The sequence below is a fragment of the Diachasmimorpha longicaudata genome, chromosome 18 (assembly GCF_034640455.1).
Source record: "Diachasmimorpha longicaudata isolate KC_UGA_2023 chromosome 18, iyDiaLong2, whole genome shotgun sequence".
NCBI lineage: Eukaryota > Metazoa > Arthropoda > Insecta > Hymenoptera > Braconidae > Diachasmimorpha > Diachasmimorpha longicaudata.
Window position 1 is genome coordinate 3,042,965 of NC_087242.1, and position 19,186 is coordinate 3,062,150.

Genomic DNA, 19,186 nt, shown 5'->3' on the forward strand with positions numbered 1-19,186 from the left:
ACCCTCAGACTCGAGGAAACTGTAAACAAATTGTTTTTGTTCAACCCCCAGGTCATAGTACCGATCTTGGATGAGTTACCATCAGTCAATCTGTCAGGGATTTCAAAGAGGAGACCCGACCAAGCGGTTTCGAAGATGTGCAATTGCAGAAATATTTGTAAAATACTCTTCTTGTTAATATCTCCTACGATCAACAGAAATAGAAATTTTTTTAAAGAGCAAACGAATTTTTGAATTATTTATTATTTATATTTTTCACTCGTCGAACAAGGGGCTTCAACTTCTTCAACAAATTGTTAGAGGGGGGAAGGTCACGTGACACAACACGACACAACGTGCAGGTGAAGAGAATTATTCGTGAGAGCTTTGGATTTTACGTCTTTGTTGGAATAATCTTAAACATTTTGGTGGATGAACTGAGGAATTTTTGATAAAATGGAGTCTAGCAAAGCTGAATCAACTGCACCCAAACAGGCTATGGTTTACATCTGTGGTGGTGAGTAGAAGCATCTTTCTGATTAATTTTGAGGTTATGAGAACGTTTGGAAGTTGATAATTCAACAGGAATGTTTTCTGATGTTCTAGAGTGTCATCATGACAATGAAATTCGACCCAGAGATCCAATCCGTTGCAGAGAGTGCGGGTACAGAATTATGTACAAGAAACGAACAAAACGCCGTATCCTTTTCATAAAAATAACTTGACAAAAATTTCTCACTTCATTTCTTGATATTTTTCCTTAACTCCTAGACTTTCAGTCGTCGTCTTCGACGCTCGTTAACATCAACATCGTCGTGACAGCCCACGAGGTGAGCCTACGATTAAATGAATCAAGAATAATGTAAAGACTAAGGATAAGTTGTAAAATATTGGACTTTGTAATAAAATTAAATTTTTTAAGGAAAGTAATTATTTCGATTTGACTCCTGGACATTTCTTTTTAACAAATAAATTAACTGATGGAGTTATTCATTAGGCAATGTATCTTTTATTTACAATAAATAAATTACATTCTCGTTAGTAATATAACAGAGTTCGTTTCTTTCATGTTTTCATTACGATGAGGAAGAAATGATTAACAACAGCACTCATGAACCACTGGGCCATACATTCATTCACAATAATCTATGATTAGATATCCTTCCCCTCCTCGATTGAGTATACAATAAGTTTTATAAAATTGTTTTAAACTCCGGTCCCATCTCTGATATCAATCTGGCAAAAGCCAAACTTTGGTTCCAATGAAATTGATAATTTAGGTTTTTTTTTCGACTCTCAATGATTTCTAGGGAAATGAAAAACCACCAATGTTTTTTATCGTTATTTTACAATTGATTGATTGATTGAGTAAAGTTTTTATATAAAATCTTAAAGATCTAGGATCTTTACACGATTACGATACAAAAAACTACAGTTCAGTGGTCTCACGTATTGCTGATGTACTATCAAATATTGGAAAATATTGTTTCAGCCGATGATTGAATACAAAAATCAAATAATATCCATAAAAAATAGGTGTATCGAGGACTAATCGACTCTCCATTAACACATTGACACAAGTTTTCGAGCAACAGATGATAATTCAAATGAAAAACACCGAAATACGAATTTATTTGTTTTTGTTTGTTTGGATATTCAGTTGAGAGTTACTAATACTGACTCTGGAAGCAGCCAAGCCAACGTTTAAACTCTGATAAATCATGAATCATCGTAAAATATCTGTCAAAAAATATCTGTAATACCTTTGAAAATCAATAAATTCTCATTTATCTATAATTAATTTCCATCACTTGATATGTTAATTTGCACATTTTAAACCACAAATAGCCCTTTGAAAGTAGGATTAATTGTCCATTTTATTTTTTACCATTGGCTTGGCACTGTTGGACATATGCACACTTACACATCTTGGAAGCTCTTACAACAATTTGTAATCTGGATTTTCTTCATAATTCAGGACTGATGTGATGAAAAAAAGTAACGAATTGATATCTACTACTAAATGATCTCTCACCGTTGTCTTATGCCAAATACCTCAGTATTGACAAGAAATAGAAAATTTTTCATATAAACTTTTTTGTAGAACTTATTTTCCTCTACAAAAAAGGTTTCCATGAAAATTTCTCCATTTTTCGTAGTTTCACTGATATTCCAGGTAAAAGGTTGACGATAACTTGTCCTCGGGACATGTTCTCGAGAAAGAACTGGTCAAATTCAATTCCTGACATTTTCCCATCACTCGAGACCATAATATTTTCTCACGGATATTACACCAAAAAAGTTTACATTTTCAAATTCCCTCAAGTCATCTAAGCTACACTGATATCGTTTTGGCAACAGATTTACATTATTTCCACTCAATTATTCTCTCGTTGTACAATTGTGCGGTTTTAATCGATAAATTCTTAAATATCTGTATCACCCACTCAAGCACATTAACATTTAGGTACGAGATTTACATGATTATCTGACGTTGTGTAATGATTATGCTAAGGAAAGACATTGTCTCTGTGCTTGAGCACATGGTTAATATTCTCCATTCATAACTTCTATCGTTATAACTTTCTAAATGAACATTTCACGCTTTTCCAACGACAACTCCCATTGATCCTTCGGCCCAGTGGGCTTTAATACGTAATAATTATCCATTTAGAGATGCCTGAACTAATCGATTAATCATCCTCCTATCATTCATCCACTAGTCTATCTTACAATGTTTGTCGTCTCAATGAATTAATAATTTACATAAATTTATACAAACTTGTTCACCAGTTGCTTCATCATCCAGACAATTACTCATCTTCTGAATACCATACAAATATATGTATATATTCATCTATATAGGATATATTTATAAATTCTTCACTGTGAAATCGAGTGTTCAATACATTATCGTAACTCGTAACTCAATTTGTTGCACAGTTATTTTTTTTTTTTGCACTTTGAAGTCATAATCACATGCCAGTCAGAGTAATTGCACCTCGAGTCATCTAAATTCATTTATGCAGTGATTTCTCCTTGTAGATTAAAAATTAAATTTCGTATATAAATATTTTTAGTTTTATTTATCAACTAAAATTTCATCACGATTCGATCATATATAATATGTATATGTTTTTGTCTTTTGGTGCTGAATCACCAGGAGTTGGAGATATCGTGTGCGGGATTCATCATCTGAATTAGCAGTTGAGTGAAGTCCAATAATTTTTTTTGATAATTTGTAGATTGGGAGACTTTTATGAAAAATTTTGTTGGAACAGAAATTAATCGTTTATCACGTCTGCAAAAATTCTGATTAAATGTTTTCTTCATACCTTTGTGCAGAGGTAGTGGATCCAAAATTTAGTTTCTACGTTTTCCATCTCGAAAGAGGAATAATTCCCACGAATCTCTTTATTTACAAAATAAACATCGTGTATGGCCGCTCCAGAGCGTAATTTTGGCACTATGTATCATTACTCTTTTGTCTCGATTGCTCGTCACGTGCCCCAATAATATCATCACCAATTCTCGTCTGTGTATTCTCCTTTCCACGATCACCATGCTCCATGTAACAGTGCACTTGCAATTCATTGATTGTTCTCAATGATCTTGGACATATTTGGCACTTGTAGGGCAATGAATTATCGTCGAAGCGGGTGTTTGGCACATGTAAATCACCAATTTGCTTAGTATCATTCGTATTAACTAGAGTTGACATGTGATATGCACGTGATGCATCGATATCCGAGGGAGGTGGAGGATATTGATGAATTGTTGGGGGAATTATTGGCTCACCCTCGTCTGAGGACGTTTCACCCCCACTTGCGATGTTTGGGGGGCCCATCTCGGGGTCCCACTGGCCCATTTTGCTCGGATCCTTCTCATATAATTTGTAGGCGAGTATCTGCAACAAAAAATCGCATATGATATTATTTTTCATTCACAAGAAAAAACGAAAAGTCATGGAACAGGTCCTCTTGATCATTTTAGGGCACGATTCCCTTAACTACGAAATTCGTTCAATTTTTTTCACCCTCGGAGGGACTGAAATGTAATTAATCGTTTCACAAAAGGTCAGGAATATATTTAAGGAAGTGCTCCATAGATAATGATAGATTAATTACCTGTAGACTAGAGAGACTATTATCACAATCAGTAGTATCAATATCATTGAGGTTGACTCCAGATCTCTCCATCTCGGCATAAGTTCCAAAGGGCAATTTACCAATGCACTCGAGCTTCATAATATGCATTTTACTTCTGAGATGCTTCGCCAAATGGCCATGTATTCTGAATGCAATTTTACAATCCTCACATTTGAATGGCCTGGGATTGCTCGTTGTGGCTGCACCAAATGTCGACGTCATGCTGACTTTATTATGATGAGACACTGATCTCTCATGCTTGGTTAAGTGGCCCTTAGTGCGAAATGATACTGCACAACTTTCGCACCTGAATCTACGCTCGAAGTAGTGAATATTTATGTGGAGTCGTAAGTGGCTGGGTTTGTTGAAGACTTTGTTGCAAAAACCACAAACACTTCGGCCTTCTTCATTAACGCTGTAACAGGTGAATTAATTCCATTACTAATGACACTAATTACATACCTTTCCAAAGAAATCCTAATAATTCTTGACATAATATTCCTGATATTCTTCTCGTTGAACTCCTCGAGTTTCATTGAACAGAAAATTGTTTTTCTCAAGACAATTTTAGTTATTGACGATCACCATTAATTCTCATATAAAATCTATCGTCTCACCTGCTGTAATTAGACCCATGTCCGGAAACTGGCTGCAGGAACTCAGCCTGTGGTTTGCCAGTACTCGGCGAGGGTGATCGAAAACCAGGTCCACCGACCACCACCTTCCTCGCCACCACGTGCTTCATTCCCTCTCCAATGCTCTTAGCAAGTTCAGTAATATTCACTCCATGTTCACCCCTGGCCTCCCCCCTGGTGCCCCCAGCGATCTCCAGTACCTTTCCCTCGGCCCCCTGCACCTCGAAGCCCTGAACCCTGTGCTCCTTGTACCCACTCTCCCTCCCAGGTGATCGCTCCACCCTGTTTCCCTCCTTGAACTCCACACTCCTCACCTCGTTCGTAGGCACCTTAAACTCCTGACTAGGTCTCTCATACCTTCCATCAGCACTTCCCCGCGGGACAATCTCCATTCCCCTATCCTGTCCACCAATCGTAAATTCGTTCTTCATCATTCCAGGTCCAACCTCCCTGCTGACATCCCCGAACACCTGCCTCTGCGCCTCCATTCCCTTAATCACCTGCGGCACCATCTGCTCGATTCCCCTCATAATCCTCACGTCCTGACTCTCCCTCTCAGGATGCAGAGACTCTATATCAAACGGTCTCCTCTCCCTCATCTCCATCTTCACGTCCTCCTTCTCCCTCACCTCGATATTCTGCATTCTACTGGGATCGGTGTACGTAACTGTTGGAGTACAGCTGGAGTAAGAGCTCCTGGAGCCCGTGAACTCCTTGGAATACACCACTTGCTTATCATTCTTGGTACTTCCCACCCTGTACTGCAGCTTCATCTTGCTGTCCATGACATGTCTCTCCGTCAAGTATGCTTGCAGCATGTGACCCTCATCAGGCTTCCACTCACGACCCTGAAGAGGCAATCGTTCCATCGTATGGACAATTGCCTGCATCAGCACTGGCTCCGATACCGGTGTTAAAATATCCCCTGGATTGGACCTCAACGGAGGTGATGGGAGAGGAGTCTGAGGTGTTTTAGTCGTCAAGTCCATGGGCTGATGCCTCGACACCACTTCCTCCATCTCCACCTCAGAATCCTCAATCTTAGACGACCTGATTACACTGTCCCGCGTCTCCTCAGGTAGAATTGAGGAACGACTCGACGGAAAGTAATACCTGTTGGACGCCTCAGACTGAATAACTGTCGTCGAAGTGACAGTAACAGCGGACACGGAACATGCAGTCGTTGACACCAGTGACGTTGTCACAGAGGTGGTTGGGAAGGTGAGAGCGTAGGGATAAGTCGTGGGTCTGCCAGCAGGCAGCAGTCCAGGAAGTCTCTTCGAGCTGGGTTGAGACAGACTCAACAGGCTCTGAGCAGCCTCGTGCTCCTCACTACCAGACTCATCACTGTCATCTCCATCAGACTCCTCATCCTCATCGGTGGACTCCTCATTAGCTCCACCAGCTACAAGCCTGGCAATGGCCTCCTTATCAATATTCTCATCGCAAACAGTCGTGGGAACTGGTGTCACTCCCATCTCCACGCACTTCTTGTAATGGGCCTTTGACTTCATGTGCTTGGTGAGATTTCCTTTAGTTTTGAAGCTGAAGGAGCAGTGCTTGCAGGTGTAAGGTCTGACATCCGTATGAGTTCTGATGTGTTTCTTCAACATTGACGGCTTCTTGCAGCGAATTCCACACTCCTCGCAGACGTATCTACCCCGACCCCTGCCCCTCACGTAAGTGTAATCTTCATTGGATTCAAATCCTCCGTCGAAGATCTTGACTCTTCTCGTCTTCTCCTGGGTATCGCTTTCTAATCCACTGTCTGGGCTCGTTGGAGTGTTTGGACGTTGGGAGGAATGCGTCAGGATGTCCTCCTGCTTCTTCCAGGCGACTGTATAGCTAGACGGACGGTGTCTAGAGTCGTAATGGGCCATATCCAAATCTGGTGGTGCTTCCTTACAGATCTTCCAGTTGGAGTACATGGACAGGCCGTGCTGCTGGCTCACGTACATCGGCTGCGGCCGGTTCAACGTGCAGTAGAAGACTCTTGTCGAACACTTGAGACCCAGGTACGTGTAAGCGTGACCGTTGAGGTACAGCTGACCGTACGACTTCTTCGGTCTTGGAGTCTCTGGACTTATCAAAGGAAGGGTGTTCGCTGTGGGAGTGATGCCGTGGTGGCGCTTTGGGGTGAAGGTACCTGGTTTCAATGGAAGAGAGGTGGGACGCAGAAACTTTGGATTGGGCTCTTCTTCCTCGGTTATCGGGTCTGGAGCTTCTGGAGTTGATGGCAATGTCTCCGGTGATTTTTCCGGCTTCGGAGGATCGATTTGCTTTATTATCACTGAGGGACCGAACTCGGATCTCAGCCTCGCGCCATTGGCAACGTAGGGCTCTGGTGACGTCTGCTTGATCCTTCCGTTCTCCTGAGGAGGGGGCGAGTCGTATTTGCTCGATGGTTCCTTCGGGGAAGACCTTGGACTGAATGAATTGCCAGGGTCAACTCCATTCGGATAACTGAAGATCCTTTCCATCGTCTGGGTCTGCTCTAGGATCTTGTATTTTCCGATGGTCTTGGGGTGTCTGTCGACGTCACTTTTAGGTAATTCACTTGTTGGAGTCGAAGCCAGACGACTTTTGTATTTCTCCTCAAGTTTGGCTGATACTTTAGGGCTGAATATTCCGTTGTTTGGATGTTTGAATCCAATTTTCGGATCCTTAGCTGGACTAGCAAGATCTAGGGGTTGTCCAAGGCTCATCTGAGCATTGGACGTTGGCCCTGGTATACCAGGTACACTGGGTGTCAGTGTTCTGACTGGACTTGCTAGATCCAATGGTTGAGGAATCATGTGTAATCCTGGAATGCCTGGAATGACCTTGTAACCAGTGGTGCCACTGGTCACTGGCGATATGTCTACTGTCGTTGACAGTGTATGTGGTCCAGGCATACCAGGCACATAAGGAATGACCTTACCACCGTGAAGAATACTAGCTATACCTGCTTGTGGCAGGGTCAGAGGATTGTAGGCAGTGATACTTGTCAATGGATTCAAATGTGGTTCAAGGTAACTGTAGCAGGACATTGTTGGGGCTAAGTTGGGAGTTGATATGTTTGGTATGATTGGTGCCAAAATTTTTGGTGTATTTGGCAGAGATATCGAGGTACTTGGAGTTGTTGATGGTGTACCTGATGGTTTGTGGACAAGTGTACCACCCGAATGAAGTCCTGAACGCACGACAATCGATGATGTTTCAGTTGTTATGCATTTATTGTTCAAGTTGTGATCGTTTGGTGGTGAATTTGTCTGTCTAGGCTCTATTCTCATGGTCTTGGTCTCACCTGTATTATCGAGAATCCTCACTTCACCACCAAACATCTGGAGGGAATTTGGCCTCGGATATTTTGACAGCTCCTCGAGGGATCGCAACGTGGTGGGTACAGCATCGGTTCTTGGTATTTTTGGTGGAGGCCCATATGCATCTACTAGTCTTGTATTACCTAATAAAGGACCTGGTGATGGAAGTGGTTGGACTGTATTGTAAAAATCCCCTTTACCATCGTAGTCTTCTTTCTTATCTAAGTCTAACTGGAAGTCTCGTTTCGGGGAGTCTGAATTTTTGCAGTAGTACCTTCGATGGGCTTCTAAATTATCGGAACTTGAATATGAAATTCTGCAGGTGGGACAGGTGAAGCTGTCGTCCTGATTTTCTGATGTATGTTCTGGTGTTTGGGTTCTTGTCTTGAGCAGCAGATCCTTTATGATTGATCCCTCACCATTTGTCTGACTATTGCTGGCCTCCTCCTGTGCAAAGCTCTCGCTGAAGCCCCGTTTTCTCGTTGTCTCCTCACCGGTCAAGTTCAACGGCTGCTCTGGCTTCCTGAGGCCGAGGAAATACTGATGCCTTCTAAAGCGCTTCATCAATTCCGGGTCATTATTGTACACCGTCGCTTGATTATCAGCGATTATCTTGTCGATGTGCTCCTGCACTTGTTCGGAATTTGGCTTTATCGATGCTGAGGAGGAGCTGTTGGAAGAGCTTGGAGGTGATGGTGGTGTTATCTCTGGCTCACTGTTGACGCATTGAAGGGCTGTGTGGAACTTTGGCTTGTAAATTTTTCCAGTCTTAACGGTTTTTGGATTTTGAACTGCCGGAGTTGATAGTGTTGATGATGGTGGTGGAGGTGGTGTGCCTGTACCATTGCTAGCACTATCTGACAGACTCATGTCTGAGTCCTCGGAGACTTTACCGGTGTCAACGCCCTCCATCTTCAGAGCGTGAGCTCGAGATCTGCAGTGTTTATACAAATTTGATTTTGTTTTGAAGGCAAAGCCACAGGGAACGCAGGGATAGGGTCGTTCATTAGTGTGGGCGCGAATGTGCTTTTGGAGAACACTTGGTTTTGCACACGAGAGCTTGCAGTAGGGACAGACGTAGCCAGATTTCTTGGATTCAGATGGTTCAGTTTCATTGGCATCAGCGGATGTTTCGTCAATTTTGGAAGACTCCTTTGGGGGCTTTGGAGGATCACGATGTCTGGAAGGCTCTGGGGTGGCAGTTGTTGGAACCGGTGGAGGTGGAGTTTTCGTCTTGACCTCCAGGGGTGCCACCACCTCAGTCGTTGCCATTTTCTTGAATTTTTTGTGAAGGTACTTTGGCTCGCCATCGTTGTTGTTATTTGTACTCGTGTTGTTGTTGTTATTTGCCAGCTGTGGGTCTGTCATTGCCACAGGATGAGCTTCTGGAATTTGAAGGAGAGTTTCGGTTATGTGAGGGTCTTCGAGGGACATCTAAATTAGTTAATTTACTTATTGATTTGAGCGGATCAAGTGGGAAAAAAATGAGCAAATAGCTACGTAAACGAAAGGCAATTAAATAAGTAATCTGGTGATTAATGAGGAGTTAATTGAATGGAATATCACCAGGACTGTCCTCTGTATCATAAATGAGATCTATTTGAACCCAATGGGATAAATAAAACAATCCAGTTGTTAATGACGATGGAAAGTTCCATTAAAATTATAACAAACAGATTTATCAGAATAAAATCGTTCAGTTGATGTCATTATTACTGTCATCATCTGGATCGTTAGCGACTGATTAAATGTCTGAATATATTTCATCAAATGACTTGTGTGTTTGCTATTGTATTGATGACTTCCACCACTGAAATAGATCATTTTCTGAACGCACTTGACTCTTCTAGACACTCGGTTATCGGTAGGAGTTGATATATATTGCGAAACCGGAAGCAACCGAGTTCAACAGTTCAAAACCATTGGCAATGCCTCCACTTGTGTATCCTGTACCCCATGGCAATGAGGTAGAGGGGAGTGGAATAGAGGAATATCCAATCGGAATTAATTATCATTCATAATTAAACTTGACTGGTAATACGGGGACTGCCATTGAATTTGATAACCGAGAATTGCTCCCTCATTCACTCGATACTCAATCACTTTTTATCATATTTTTTAATGCCCGAAGAAAAAGGGGAAATTATTCGCTGATGTTAAATTTAAAAAAAGACGTTTCTACGTTCCTCTGACGCATTCACAATGTGTTGATGCATGACACTTTGATTATTCCATCAAATTGTATCTGCGTCTTTCCTGAGATTTCACACACAACTTTGACCTTTTTTTTTTCCTCAGATTCTCAGGACTGACGTGGGACCTTCAGGAATGGAAATGCGAGAATTTTACGTTCATGTGAATGACACGTGCAGAATGGGACATGGGATTGGAAAAGTACATTTTTGTGCCGCTTTTGTGCAGAAGGTGCGATTTTTCGTCGCATGGTAAACTTGTAAAATAAAGGAATTTTTTGTTTACAAGTTTTGACTTTTTGGGGACATGTGAACGAAAGGGGACTTTTTGAGACGGGCTGAACGGAGCTGCAGTAGCAAAATGGTACTTTTTCACACTTGTGCCCTAATAAACTATTAAAAAAAAATCAATTTAGTGATTGAATTTACCTCCCCCTTCTCAGAATAATCGATAAACTGTCGAAAAAACGAACAAACGATTTGAAATAATAAAAAGTGCAACAATAATCATCATCAACATCCAACGATTCAACTTCATTCAGCTCCATATTAATTCCACCGAGATATTCGAATAATTTGAATGAACGAGATTCCCTGCGTACGAGATAGGTATAAACAAACATCAATTAATTAATTAATGACGCGAACAACCGCTGCTCGGGCTCGTCCATTCAATTTTCCACGCATTTTTCCCTCGATTACCCGCGGAATACTAATTAAATCCTCCACAAACGATAGCATTTTCAATTCAACTGTCAATGATGCACTCAACACGATTCCCGGAAGTCTTCTATTGGCGTAAATAGAAGATTAAAAAATGGAGGGGAAAAAAAATAGGAGCAAAACATAATGCTCATGTGCAGCGCAGCACACGGTAAATTTCTACATTTTTCATCATTCGGTGCGGTAAAAGGAGTTAAAATTATCCACAAATTAACTCCTGCAACTATTTAAACTCATTCTGTGGCTCATTTTCAAATCATCAAACTCGTCGGACTCTCTTTACCGCACTTGTTGCGTAATGTACTGTTTCCTCGTGGAACGGAAACAACAATCGATTAATTTTTGCATAACTCCATTTTCTAAATTCTACGCATGACAATTAATTAATCTACTGTCATCGTGACCCTCACCAATTACTTTCAAAACTAAAATTCTGTGAATCCATTCGCTATTTTTAATTGCGTTATATTTAATTGCATAATGGGTTCGTTCGATTGAAAAAATCCTAGTTTACCGTCAATCCCCAGGAAAACTATTATCGAATATGGCGCAACAAATGCGTCTGTACGATTATTGCTCACTTTGTACAACTCGCGTATCGATGATTTATCGATACGTAAAAATCTCCCCCTCACCTCCTGTTGTGCCATTACTTTTGCCTGAAACCGCGTGACAAAAACAGAAATTCATCGAGGCCAACTTGCACTGTTGGTCACTAGTGTGAGTGCGAGGTCTTGGAGAATTGCTTGTTGTACTCTCCTTCGAGGAAACAGGGAAATCCATTAATTGGAGACGTCAAACTTCCTTGAAAATTGCAGAACAGTTGGGTTTCGTGTCGTGGGACTACAATTCAATAGATTTTTTTTTTAACCAAGACTCGATCATTGTTGCTAATTATTTCAGGTATAAAACAGCAGTAGATTATTGTCTCCAAGAACAATTCGACGCAACAAATATTTTTTGTTGCTCTCAGTTGATGATTATCGGGATAATTTTCATTTTATCGAAATGTGGAAAAGGTACGTTTTTTCGAGGATTTCGGCTTTTCTCAATTGACTCCTGAATTCGAATGAATTTCTCACTGAAAACATTTAATACGTTCGGGTGAAATATCCGGTGACCTCATTGTATTTCCTCGGAATCGATTCCTCATGAAATTCTGCAGATAAATTCACTTTTAAATTCACTTCACCGGTACAACAGGAAAAAATCAGATAATTTAATTTTCTCCGGTTCCAGAGACAACAAGTCAATGTACCAGTAACTGCTCTTATCGCGATTTATCACAGTATCGGTGATTTTTTATTTTATCACAATCGTGATCGACACTTAATGATTGTGTTGATTGTCACCTCTCTTTATTTTCAACGAAATTATCCTACAAAACGTCATCCCCACCTCCCACACGATAACTTATTACTCCGAGGAATGAAAAAGCCCTAAAATCGAACGACAACCAAATCTCGAAGCACTTCAAACTAAAAAAAATTGATATACCCCCAATAAAGTCAATTGATCCTCACGATTTCCCCAAAATATTCGAACACCCCAGGACCGCGAAAAAGAAAATAAAATCCCCAAATTAATTAAAAAAAAAAAAACAACAAATCAAAACCTAATTTTCACTGAAAAATCGTTAAAAATTTCGATACTTCGAATAGAGATAAAATAATCCAATTATACTAGACATTTTCTATGTGCGCACCTTTCGAATACTATTAATGAGACTCACCGGGTGTGTACAGTGTCCCCTTCTGGTGGGAGAATCCCGCAGTCACTACGACAACTCGACTAGCTGGAAAGTGAGTCACGCACGAGGACTTACTTGGTCGCACACGTCTGCGCTTGGGATTCCCCCCCCCCCTCCTTCCCCCTTCCCCTGCACCGGTGCCACACTATCTTTCCGCTGACGCCTCCGACAACATGACTCCACTCTCCACCGCTCCCTCCCAACCCCCGTTGAACCGCCGAGACACCGCTCGTTGCTCCAGCGGGCAACCAACGAGACCCAACACAAATAAACGGAGATGACTCCACCGAGATGATTCTCCGTCTTTCTTCCTCGTTCCGAATGTACTTCATGTACCTCCCCCCCTCCCTCCCTCCTCCCTCCGCCACCCAACCCCCAGCCGACAGTGTGCCACCACCACTTGCTCAACACGGAATCCAACACTGTCCGCAAACTGTTGAGAGACTGGTGAACGGGTGATTGGGTCACGCACCCCGGGTTTTACTGTGGAAAATCGTGCCCTAGGACGTTCACGGACGTCGGGGATTCCCAGTTTTTTAAGCGGGATTTTCATTGGATTTTGGAGGATTTAAAATTTTATTTTAGAATTTGTAACGATTGAAGTACAGGTTTGGAAAAAAATTAGAGGAATTAATTATTTTGAGAGTGAACGTTTATTTTTTTATGGTTTTTTAATAATTGCAGAGTTGAAAGGGCCTGGAGTGGAAAGGTGTACTTTAGGGACACGTACGCAAAAGAGAGTTGAATGATATAAATTGATTTAGGAGCCTGATGGGGTCTTCTCTGGACGAAACGTTGGGCGAAAATTGATACAAAAATTGATACGGCCAATTGTTACAAAAAATTGATAATAAAAATGGTACAGACGTTTAAAAAATTATCTCAACAAAATGTTCATGGAATTGATGAATGAATAGTACTGGCTGTGGTATGACAATTATGTTATTATTTCAGAGTCAATACGTGCCAGGAGTGAATGGAATTTCTCGGAACAGAAGGAAATTCACGGGGAATGGGGATTCGAATTGCGGATCTCTTGATTATGCATCATGCGGTTTTTATCAACCACTGATTAACGAGTTTGATGTCCTATTGGTAGCACTGATGGTTCGTCACTGTGGTATCTAATTTCACAATCACGATGCAGTTGCGTCACATTGTGAATGAATTGTTCGTTCACCGTCTTTCTTCAATTTTTTTGCAATGAAAATGAGTTTCCATTGTCTTTATCAGTTGATTGTCTCTTAACTGAGTGATTCTACGTGGAAATGACCGAAAACATTTTTTATCAAGAATTTTCTCCTCTACAAAAAACTCTCTATCCAATTTTTCCTGTTATCACCCATTCCCGAGATAATTGATCGACTGATAAACTCGAAAGATATTTAATGAATTTAGAAAATATTTCACCAGGCGATTATGCCAGTAAGGATCAGTAAGGACTAGGTCTAGGCGAAAATGTTATAGAACCTTTTTTGTAGACAACAAAATTCTCTACAAAAATGGTTCTGGGATATTTTCCACCAAAATCACTCGTTGACGAAGTAATTCATGTTCAAGAATTCACATCGTTAATAGAGGAATAGAATTGGGTCAACTCAGGCGAAAGTTGTCTGCCCCGAAAAAAAAAAAAGAAAAAATCCCAGTTCCCCGGGCTCATGACTCTCAAAACCCAACCGAGGGTCTGAAGTTTCCGAGGAGTTAAGCCGATCATTGTCATGATAATACCGAGTAAGGGCTTTCCACATTATCCGGAAGGCAACAATGAAATACCTCTTCCAACTCCCCGTTGTTACGCTGAACTAACCCATCATTCCCCGAATTCCCCAGCACGACAGATGGATTAACCCTCCCCCCCCTCCCCTCCACACACCACCCAACAACTGAATCTCATCGAATAGCTGAAATAAAAAATCATAAAATCATTGTATTCATTTTTCCCTCTGGGTTGCAATGAATTTTCTTTTGAAATTCAAATTAATCTGAAGGCATTCGAAATCCAATAACACGACTGTCGGATCTTATCGATGATACAAACGATTGTATCGACTGGGTAAATAAATTCAATTGTTTTCTCGGTGGAATTGATAACGAAATCTTATCCCATACCGAGAATGAAACACCCGGGAATTCCTAGATATTGAGTGACCAATTATCGATTACTGACGGAGGGGATTCTCTATCAATGAGATCGAGACAATGTTATCGTTGATAAGTTTTAGAAGAATTTCTTTCACCCAATTTTCCCCCGGTTTTTTTTATTAGTTACACGTGAACGGATTAATTTATCGCATGTTTTTGGCTAACATGAGATTAAGTGAAGACCAAACGCAGCAAAATAAATGGCCTGAGACACTTTTTAAAGGGTCTAACAACCCTTACGTACACCAAATGACACCTTAAAACCGTCTGTCTACCGGCGTCAGACCCTTAAGACCGTAAAGGGATTAATCTCGACCATAACGGCGTCAATCCTGACCATAAGGGCCTCACGGCCATAACACTTTAATGTCGGCATGCAAAATGGATCATTTCACCCCGAGACAATGTGACTCCGACGTCCCAACCGTCTCTGAAGACCTTCCAATGGCGCCTCACCTAAAAACGGAACTAATTAACCCCTTTTCCGCTCAATTCCAAGGTCAAAGGATTTTTCCAGGCACTAAACTACCCCTTCAAACATCCTCGAGAGTGGAAAAACTCTCGAAGACCTTCTGAATCGATCTACCGAATTCCCCAACGGTCCCAAAGGTCAACCGAGTCCCAACGACATCACAAATCGAGATCCCAACGACTCTGAAGGTCAACCAACGCAAAACTCCAGGACTAAGGGTCCCCTGTTGTCACCGCCGACCAAAACAATCTCAATATCAAAATACTCCAGCCCCTTCCCCCGCATCACACCATCCCAATCACAACCCACAAGGCCCTCCCCCCCTTTCCCACATCCAGCCACCTCAGGCCCTCATCCCATCCTCAACTACCCACCAAACTCCGTCTCCCTTTCGACGAAAAAAAACGACAAAAAAATCGATCTAAACCACGAGTCGAAAATTCACCCCCCATCATTAACTTCCCCTTCCACTCCCCCCCCCCTAAAAACCCTCTTCTCGTTAAAAGTCGACACCGCGCCGAGGCCCTCAGGCAAAACCTCCAGGTTCACCTGTCGTCATGGCAACGCCGCAGTTTGCCATTCACTTGTTACTCCATCTCCCTCAAAATACCCGTCGCCCTTCAAGTCAAATATACCCACACCAATTTCACCACCAACTGCCAAGGGTTTCCCCCGTGTGTTTCACCGTAAAAACTGCGTTAAATCTAAACAGGTCGTTCCCTCCCTCCCTTCCCCTCTCCCTCCCACAATGTGGAAGTGAAATTGCCAAATACAATCTAGACTAGGCCATCTTCCTGCTCACTACCATAAACTGACCCCCTTGATCGTCTCCCCCCCCCCCTTCCCACACAGCTACCCCTCCTGACCCTTCTCATCCCACCCAATTCATTCTATTTTGTCTCGTCTATTTCAGAGTGAAAAGAGAGACGGAATATTCCAGTCAACCCAATAACACTGGGTCCCTCTCACACGATCTCGTTATCCACTTATCCATCGTGTCAATCTGTTTGCTATGCAAATCTCGTCCAACCGTTGTATTGCTGACGTAGGCCCGACTGTGATCACCAATACAACTACCAAACGAACACATAAATAACACATTCACAGATAAAATGATAAATGAAAAGTTAAAAAAAAAGTAGAATAATTGAAAGGTAGGAATTGTAGTATTTTTGAACTTTGGAGATGAAAAGAAAAAAATTTATTTTGTCAAGAGAAATTTGTTGCCACCGGCAAACGATGTAGACAAATATTTATGTAAGACGCTAATGCCACGGTAATGTCTCTGTAATTAGTAAATATTGGTGAAGGATTTTTTTTTTGGTGCAAGGGATTGTAAAGGGCGATTTCTAATGGAATAGAATGAGGATTCGACCCCCAGTCGGTGTCTGGCATTTGCTGTGGATGAGGGAGACACCTCATGCTGTGGAAAAACCTTTTTCCAGGTACAGTAGTCCCTTCTGGGAGACTCCGAGGAAAATGACATTTCCAGAAATTCCAACGAGTCCCATGACTTATTCAATAGAAATGAATATTAAAAATAATGTCTGCGATTTGAGTGACAAATGTGATAAAAAAAAATTTCGATTCAATTGAAATGTCGAGTACAACTCGGGGTGGAATAGTGAATGTGTAAATACCGCTTACACTTATATTATAATAATTATTGTTGACTTATGGCTTGTTGAAATTACTTCCCGTATCGATTACCCCGATTAAATAATTTCGATAACGATTGATAACGTTTTGGAGAGAGCGGTATGGAATGTACAGAGGTGGTGGGGGTTGACTGTACCGTGAAGATCAAATAGTTATTTTACAAAAACTGGACAGTCTAAAAAACTAAAAAAAAAAAATATAAAAAATTATTTCTGTTACTGTTTTTACCCTCGTGGGATTTTTCATCTCAGGGCACAACTAAAGGGCTTCCCAATAAAATTAAATCCATCAATCACTTCCCTCCCTCTCCCTCCATCCCCATCACAGCCAGAACCCCCCGCCCCCCAATCATCATCGCCACAAAAATGAGGCAAATCAAGCGTATCAATACGTCAAAATCAACACCCAGAAAGTCTTAGTCATTCCCCCAAGTTCTATTACAGCAGAATAGCCTTTACAATGATTTCCAGATCGACATTCAAGAACACGAAACGACCCGAAGAAATCCCAGACATCAGTAGTTCATTGAATTTTGAAATCGAATCTTCGAATTAAGTGACAACAATTATTCATAATCCCTGACGATCTGCAGAGGGCGCCAGGAACCCAAGGACCTTCCTGTGTGTCTACGAACAAGTTGGCTGTGACGCCGATGGGACCGATTAAAGCTCCGCTCGCTGATGGGCCTCATTACTGGCCCATGGCCTCTTATCCGACGACAATAGGCAGAAGGCACGACTTCCCACGTCCCAAATGCGAATTCACAGTAGAGGGTCCGCACCACCTAAGCACTACCCTGGCAGGAGATGGAGAATGGCCGACAGTGGGCCGACATTTGGCCAATGCTGGCCGACAGTCGGCCGACTGTCGGCCATTCCTTATCTCCTGTTAGGGTAGGTGCCAGAATCTAGACGGTACGCTGTCGAATATCTTCAGAATCCCTTCCATCAAGGACATATACATCAATAAGGACGAAATAAAGGGCTCTCACCTATTTATGTTAATTGAATCATAAAAAAAAACAAACTCAGCCCCAGAACAATTTCTAATTCGTCTCCATATTATCCCACCCTCCCTTAACCGCGCAACAAGTGCGGTAAATACTTTTATCACACTATCAACGATATTCAGCCCTATTTCATCAAAAAATTATTTCAGGTATCAAACATCACTCGAATGGACGTCTTCCACTCGAAAGAAAAAATAATGAGACATCAGTCGACGTAGTAGTGACACCAGACGTGTGCAGTCGGGGGAAGGGATTTAGCAAATGAGCCCCTCAACAAAACTGACGTCACTGGCGCCTAATCGCGGCGTACATTCCCCCCCCCCCTACGACCCCTCCCAACCCCCTGCCCCCCACCACGCAATACCTACCTAATATTCCTGTTGTTCCAACTCTCTTTCTCACTCTCTCTCTCTCTCTCTTCCCTCGGTCGCCGATGACTCCTGAAGGACTGTCGATTAATCACTCGTGACTAAACCATAATTTTCCCCTGGCCACGAGTCATTAGAGTGCCTCAACACCGTCGCAGATGCTGTAGATTTCCGCTAACTTCCTCGGTATCATTTTTCGACAATAACTATTTTTTTTATTATTTCTTGTCCTTTCACCGTTAGGCTATTTCAACCTCACCAGTCACCTTTCACTCAAATATTTTCACTTGTGTCGCCCCCTCCCCCCCCCTCTACCCCTCAAAAAGCCACCCCCCCCCTCCCCAACTGGCCACCCACCCACCCCTTCACCCCACTGGTCCACCCTATTTCCGGCGATCAATTGATCTCCAAACGTTTAAAATCATGAAATTTCATTCGGCACGTGACGTCACACGCGGACGAATCGCGCCACTCGGTAACTTTTGTTTACACTCGCGCGTCATTTCAATGTTGATTCCTCCAGTGTTGTTGCACCAAGACCACCACTTCCGTTTTTCACGTTAATGTATTTTTTTTTTCTCTCCTTGCCCAAGGAATTCCCGCAGCCTTGAAACTCACCAGCACGTTTTCTCCGGCCTCTCGAGCAGTAAAAAAAAAAAAATTTCAAATTCCACAGATTATCCCCGGAAGCACCGTAACACAGGCCCAAACAGTTATTTAAAACTAAAAATCACATCCACTATTTCATGAATTCGTCGTTAACTTCATTCACTCAAAAATTTCGTTTTTCAACTGAGTCACAAAATA

General features: G+C 41.9%; 2 protein-coding genes and 1 long non-coding RNA gene across 4 annotated transcripts; 2 read left to right on the plus strand and 1 right to left on the minus strand.

Annotated features, from left to right (window-relative positions):
- The first annotated feature begins 295 nt into the window (after window positions 1-295).
- Window positions 296-905, plus strand: Polr2k (RNA polymerase II, I and III subunit K). Its single transcript, XM_064137019.1, has 3 exons — window positions 296-496; window positions 586-678; window positions 759-905. The coding sequence occupies exons 1-3, from the start codon at window positions 436-438 to the stop codon at window positions 779-781; spliced, it is 177 nt and encodes a 58-aa protein (XP_063993089.1). The 5' UTR covers window positions 296-435; the 3' UTR covers window positions 782-905.
- A 60-nt stretch (window positions 906-965) lies between these two features.
- On the minus strand, window positions 966-18,681 carry LOC135170838 (uncharacterized). 2 transcript variants are annotated; one of them, XM_064136911.1, is made up of 4 exons: window positions 18,380-18,681; window positions 4,745-9,449; window positions 4,107-4,542; window positions 966-3,886 (listed from the first exon to the last, which is right to left on the minus strand). In XM_064136911.1, the coding sequence occupies exons 2-4, from the start codon at window positions 9,430-9,432 to the stop codon at window positions 3,446-3,448; spliced, it is 5,565 nt and encodes a 1,854-aa protein (XP_063992981.1). In that variant the 5' UTR covers window positions 9,433-9,449; window positions 18,380-18,681; the 3' UTR covers window positions 966-3,445. The 2 variants fall into 2 exon arrangements, with proteins under 2 accessions (XP_063992981.1, XP_063992982.1); XM_064136912.1 differs by lacking the exon at window positions 18,380-18,681 and adding an exon at window positions 12,712-12,849.
- On the plus strand, window positions 13,146-15,065 carry LOC135170800 (uncharacterized). Its single transcript, XR_010300439.1, has 3 exons — window positions 13,146-13,337; window positions 13,414-13,588; window positions 13,684-15,065. It is a non-coding gene; the product is annotated as an uncharacterized LOC135170800 (long non-coding RNA).
- Window positions 18,682-19,186: the final 505 nt, after the last annotated feature.